Below are 6,619 nucleotides of genomic sequence, written 5' to 3'. Positions count from 1 at the left end.
TCTGCCCCTCATTCAAATGAATACTAATTTGCACATCCTTAACTTCATCTTTAGTGCCAATGTTAACCTTTTCTGTTTCTTCCAGGTTCGGTTTTGGTTTCTCCTCATATTGTTCAAAATCCTTTGCGAAAGAATCGAATTCCTCCTCATTATCACTCTCGCTTTGGAGCTCGGATTCCCAGACCTCCAAGTCGTGAGTGATATAGAGATTGCCATTATTGAATTTCAGAATAGTGATATCCAAAGGGTCAAATAGTTTTATTTTTGGCCATCTGAAAGAATTAACGAATGTGGGATAATAAGCAAACAAATATACAACAAACAAATGAACAAGCAAGATGACAGAAATATAAACAAATGAATAAACAAAACAACATGACAAGAACAACTTGTGCATTTTCATAAAACCTTTGATTGAAAGCGAAAACAAAAGAAAGCAAACGGAAACGAAATGAAAACTTAACAATATTTCCACGTGCAAACTTTAGTCAAAGGTAAAGATGCTTTCATTAGCTATTTACAGATGCAGAAGTATTTTCATGAATTCGCATGAATGACAAACCCCTTTAGGTTTACCGAAACTCCTTCCGAATGGGCAGAAACTCGGCTGTCCAATTGGAAATTGATCCTTCAGGGATGTCGGGAAACTCGGCCTCATCTGGGAAACTGTCTTCAAATGTCGCCCCAACGAACAATTAGGCCAAACTAGTTTCGATTCCGTCCACTAGGTTAATCTCTGATGTGATCACCTCGGTTGGTCGTGGAAAAGTATAATGCAGTGGTGGAATATCAAGGGCCTTTTGCCTGCCTTCTTTTTCTGCTCTCTTGCGTTCCTTCATTTCTTTGATGTCTCTAGCGGTTGGTCGGAAACCCAAGCCGAATGAGTCCTTTTTCTCCATGACTTCCACTGGCTTCAGAATTCCTTGCAAATTGCGTCCCAACCCTTTGTCGAACTCATAACCTCCGCGGATCATTTCCTTAGCCATCATGACACTGGCCTTTGACAGAGCTCGTTCCTCTTTTGTTATCCAACTTACAGAGACGATATCGGCTGTGCTATGAGGGGTCACTGTGGCGTTTTGGCTACCATCTTCTTCGGACCCAGAATCAGCAATCACGGGGCAATCCTCCTCGGCAAAGATAGTTATCAACTTGTCATTTACTATGAATTTCAACAATTGATGCAATGAAGAAGGCACAGCTCCGGACTTATGAATCCACGGCCTTCCAAGCAAAACATTGTAAACACTAGAAAAATGCATGACTTGGCAAGCTATTTGAAACTGTGCGGGCCCCATCTCGACTACTAAATCCACTTCTCTATAGGTTCTCTTTGTGCTCCATCAAAACCTCTAACAATGGTCCCTGAAGGCCTCAGCTTGATACCCTGCAACCCTAACTTTTCCAAGGTACTCCAAGGACAGATATTAAGCGCAGATCCATTGTCAATCAACACCTTTGGCAAAATTTTCCCGTTGCACCTCACAGCTATGTACAGAGCCTTGTTATGTCCAATGCCTTCCGCCGGTAACTCATCATCAGAGAAAGTGATTTGTTTTGTAAACAACACACTCCCAACCATATGTGAGAAATTAGCAACTGAAATTTCCTTAGGGATTTGAGCTTTAGTCAATACTTCGAGTAACGCATCCCTATGCATATCCGAAGAAAAGAGCAGATCCAACATGGATATTTGGGCGGGCGACTTGCTTAGCTTCTCGATCACATTATATTCACTTCTTTGGAGCCTTTTAAGAAAATCCAAGGCTTCCTTCTCGGTAACGGTTGGCTTAGCGGGCAGCTCGGGGTTATTTGTTTGAATCGGAACGGTGGCTCCAAACGGACTTGCCATCCTCCCAGATCTAGTGACCACCGACACCTCTTCTTTGGCAACTGACCTTTCTCCAATTTGTATGACAGGTTCATCATAGTTCCATGGCACTCGCTTCAAACGTAGAACAGGCTCCTGCTTTGGGAATTCGATGACCACGGGCTCCAAAGCCTCGCTCTCAGCTGGAGTGAGATCCAAAATAAAAGGTCTTTTATCCTCCTCAAACGGTTCATCTTCTATTATGAATGGTCGGTCTGTGATCCCAAACACCTTAGCTTCCCTTGCCAATTTTTGGGCTAGCTCGTCATACTCTGCATCGTCCAGAATGACCTCAATGGTATTAGCATGTTCCGAAAAGGGGTTCCTATTTATATTCGGCCCTCGTGCCTCCCTTTTCCTAATTACAATCTCTCCAGCTTCAATCATATCTTGAACTTTATGCTTAAGAGCCTTGCAATCCAAAGTTGAATGTCCGGGTGCCCCTGAATGATAAGCACAGACAGCTTGCGGGTTATACCAAGCGGGCATGCCATATGGATAGGTAGGAGGGGGTACCATACCAATTTTTCCGGCGGCCTTTAACTGGTAATACAATTGGTCTAGAGGCCTGCTTAAATTGGTAAATGTACGGCTAGGGGGTCGGTTGTAAGGTTCAGGAGGTTGAGGATGGTTGTAAACAGGTCTATTTGGGGGAGGAAATATTGGGTTATATGTAGGGCGAGGTCGGTTTTGGGGTGGATTTGGTTGAGAAATTTGAAAAGGAGCTAAAGGTGGGTTAGGAAAGCTTGGACGAGGTCGAGGGTGGTGAATATTGGTGGTATATACATGGTGCGGGTTTGAATAATAAGGGTAATGTGGTTGGTAGGTTGGATTGGGTTGGTATCGGGGTTCGGGTGAAGGGTTCTGGTTCCAGATAAAAGTTGCCTCCCCCTCTTTCTTTTTAAACTGCGGTTTCTTTCCACTACTTTCTTGCCCTTGCAAAGCTTCTAATTGTGATTTTAAGGCAGAAACATTAACAATTTTTCCGACTCTCACAAAATCATCATACTCTTCGAGTTTATTCACAATCGCAGCAAATGAATACCCAGTCATACGGAAGATTTCTTCAAAGTATGGAGGATCATGCGCCTTTATGAAAGTGCGAATAATTTCATTTTCGGTCATCGGAGGCTCAACCTTGGCAGCTATCCTTCTCCATCTTTTGGCGTATGTCTTATGATCTTCAGATGGTCGCCTCTTGGTGCCTTCCAAAGTAGTTCTGGTCGGTGCTAGCTCACAGTTATATTCGTACTGTCTGATGAAGGCGTTGGACAGATCAAGCCAAGTCTTTGCCTCCTCTGGCTTTAAGTTTGAATACCAATCGAGGGCGTCTCCTTCTAGACTCTCTGGAAATAACCTTAATGGCAAGTTTTCGTCATCCACCGGCCTGCCCAACTTGTTGGCAAACAAACGCAAGTGTGTCTTAGGATTGCCCGTACCATCATATTTATTGAACTTCGGGGTCTTGAATCCCACGGGCAGCTGTACATTTGGAAACATGCACAGATCATCGTAGTCTAACGCCCCTTGCTTGCTTAAACCTTGGCTTTTCCGGATGAACTCATCGAAACGATCCAACCGCTTAAGTAACTTCAGATCAATCGGGGCAGACGACTCTCCCATTTCTGGCTTGGTTTGAACAGTGTGCTCCGGCACAACAGGTTCTGCGGTAGGCTGATAAAAAGCTTGTGGATCTGGAGGCATGTTTGGACCACCTTGACCACCTTGAGGCTGAAACCCTTGCCCATAGGGAGGATAGAACGGAGGATTTTGAGTGTAAGCATACTGCGGGTTGAAAACTCCCTCAAAAGTGGTTTGAACTGGAGGAATGACAAATGGCTCGGATTCCGGTTGTTTGACGGGTGGAGGCTCGGGCTGCACTCCGCTACTAATGAAAACTCCGCACTAAGCATGATGCAAGCCTTCGGGGTAAAATCCCATTTCCAAACCTGTAAGTGAATTTAGAACTTTGAAATGGAAGGCTTCTCATAAAAATGTGGAAAAGTTCAATCTTTCTTTACAACCTCGTCAATAGTCTTAGTAACCATGTTTACAAAATCCCTATGTCTCAAGAGACTTGTACTTTGTGACTCTCTAGAGCTCCCTAAACTGAGCTTACGCGCTCCTTCCCTAATTCTGTCAAGGGCGTCTATGGCTTCCTCTAGCTTCCCGTTCTTCTTCTTTTCCCTCCTCAACTGCACTTGGGTATCTTCTAGAACTTTGTTGGCCATTATAAGCTGGGCTTGAGATTCCTCTAATTCCTTCCTTAGCTTCTCCATTTGTTCTTCGGGACTGGCTGATGCTGATTGTTGCCTCGCTCTATCATGTTCCACCTTTTGTTTGATCCATTCATTGTACCCAGGCATAACTGCAGGTGCCACCTTGTTTACCAATTCCAACTGCAAATTCTCGAGACCTTGCAAATTTCCCCAAGCCTCTAATACCATGCTTCGACTCTCGGTCACCGTACTCAAACTGAAATCTTCAACCCCTTGTACCATAGGAATGCTTTGCGGGTATCCAAACTGTCTCATAACCCTTTGTGGAATATAGGCGACTAGACCATTAACTCCAGCTAGAGGGATGAAGTCATGTTGAGTGGTCCTCAAAGCTGGGTCCCTAACCTTGGTCCAATCTAGAACCCACTGTACCTTTTCTGGTGTCAAACTGTTGAATTCCTCAATAAACTGGCTTGACGACATCACACGGTAGTAGCGGCTGACTCTCTCTCGATGCGAATCAATCCAATTCTCAACTGGGAGACATGGACCCAAAGGGTTAAGTGATCTCTTCACCAAATGTTCCATGATCCACATTTGAAGTACCAAATTTGAAGCGTAGAAGAAACCCCCTTTCCTTTGGCAATTGGTAAGGGCTGAGAAGACGTCCGCTATGACAACGGGTATCAAAGTTGGTGTTGTTCCACGAATTCCTAGAAAAAGACTTTGAATCATGTTGATTGTTGCAAATGTCACCTTTCCATGCCTTTGAGGGAATAGCAATAAGTTGATCAAAACCAAACCAAAAGCTTGCACACGCTTCTCTTTCCATTGCCCCTTTGTTATGAAGAAATCGATCTGATGGCGCTCAAAGGACTCATTTTCCCTAAATCGGTCGTATAAAAACCTCAGTGGACAAGATCTAGCGTCGGGGTGTTGATCTAAGCTATTGTTCCTCAATCCCAAAAATCTGCAAAACTGCTCTCTCGTTCCCCCACTCGGGTATACCATAGGACTGCCTTTTTCCGGTACTTGCAACAACCCCTCTAACTCTTCTAGGGTTGGGGTGAGTTCGCACATTCCAAAACGGAAAACTGAGGCATCCGGATCCCAATAATTGATCAATGCTTGGATAGCAGCTACGTTGGGTGTTATGTCGGCAAGGCTTGGTAGATGCCCCACATATTGGAATAGCCCCCCAATCTCATAAGATAGGTTATTCTTCCACTGATTCAGCTCTCGAGGGACTTGGTTGAGCATTCGACACTGCATCATCTGGATGGGGAATTCACTTAGATACCGTTACCTTGGGATTTTACCCCTTAGGCTATTTTGCAAAAAAGGTAAACGTACAGATCCCAAAAATAGGGTTAAATACCCATGGGATTATAGGGTTGGCTTATCCCTAAATGGAATTGCCTAAATGGCGTTCCTTCTAAGGTTTAATGCATGATGCCATTTATTAAAGCGATGTAAACATGTGACAAATATGGCCTAAAGGACATAAATAATGCATCGGGGGGAAAAGGTCTAAACATGAAATGTACTTATTGAAAATTAAGTGTAATAACTGAAATTTAAACATGTGAGTTATCTAGTGGGTAAGTCACTAAAAGAGTGCCAAAGAGGCCTCTTATTGCTAAGGCACATGAATGCAGGCCAAGAAAACAAAGAAATGGTTAGTGCAATTGATAGTACACATAACATATTGGGAGCAATTAAGAAAAGAAATACAATGAAAGCCAGTAAAAGGGGTGGAACCCCTTCCCTCGTGCCTAATGTGCTTATCAAGGGTGAGGTTGACTCTAACCTAGGAAAACTCTAACATGGATGCATGAGGCTGGGGTTCACTAATGCAACTAGACTCGATAAGGTTCAAAAAGGTCCCCAAGCCTTCAGACCTAAGGGAATGGGTCATCCATTCCAAGACCCTCGGTCGGTGGCTCGAGCGGTCCCCTAGGTACTGCTATGGGCGCAGAGCACACCATCCACATACCTAGAGAAACCATTCCTAGTCGTACAAGGCGGTGTGGGAAAGAGCCCACGAAAATAAAATAAAATGGGATAACAGTAAATAAACGTGCACGTATGAAGTGTTCCCTATTTTGAGGGAAGGGGTTGAGAACCAACGCGAGGCTCTAAAGGTGACACACACCCCCCCCAAATGCAATGCAAAGCGCGAGATAAACAAGTACAATATACATCCAAACAACCCAATCATACATACGTGAGTGAGGGAATAGCATGATACGCGCGCGAGGCAAAAAGTCCTAAAATGGAAAATGTAACCCTAATATCCAAATGCTATGCATAAAAAGGGTAGAAAAAGGAAAAGAATAGCTAAATCAAATGCTTGGACCCACTTAGGAAATCCCCAGTGGAGTCGCCAACTGTCGCGCCCCACTTTTTGAGTGTGTGAAAGTAGTGTGTGGAATATGTATGTGAACGTGTGCGAAAATGAAATAAAAGGCCGTGGGACTTGAAAATGCGACGATTTGGCCAAACAAAGTTCAAAAAGGGTTTTTGAATG

General features: G+C 44.0%; 1 protein-coding gene across 1 annotated transcript; it reads right to left on the bottom strand.

Moving 5' to 3' along the window:
* Window positions 1-1,306: 1,306 nt before the first annotated feature.
* Window positions 1,307-3,574, bottom strand: LOC140011331 (uncharacterized). Its single transcript, XM_072060123.1, has 2 exons — window positions 2,797-3,574; window positions 1,307-2,313 (listed from the first exon to the last, which is right to left on the bottom strand). Exons 1-2 carry the CDS (start codon window positions 3,572-3,574, stop codon window positions 1,307-1,309), a joined length of 1,785 nt encoding a protein of 594 aa, XP_071916224.1.
* Between the last annotated feature and the right edge of the window lie 3,045 nt (window positions 3,575-6,619).

This window comes from Coffea arabica, chromosome 7e (genome assembly GCF_036785885.1).
Source record: "Coffea arabica cultivar ET-39 chromosome 7e, Coffea Arabica ET-39 HiFi, whole genome shotgun sequence".
NCBI classification, from domain to species: Eukaryota; Viridiplantae; Streptophyta; class Magnoliopsida; order Gentianales; family Rubiaceae; genus Coffea; species Coffea arabica.
The sequence above is the reverse complement of the archived record's forward strand: the minus strand, read 5'-3'. Positions and strand labels throughout refer to the sequence as shown.

Coding starts and splice junctions, on each gene's coding strand:
- LOC140011331 (XM_072060123.1), bottom strand. CDS start 3,574: ATGCCTCCAGATCCACAAGCTTTTTATCAGCCTACCGCAGAACCTGTT. Junction 2,314..2,796: donor AGCTTTGCAAGGGCAAGAAA/GTAGTGGAAAGA, acceptor CTTATCATTCAG/GGGCACCCGGACATTCAACT.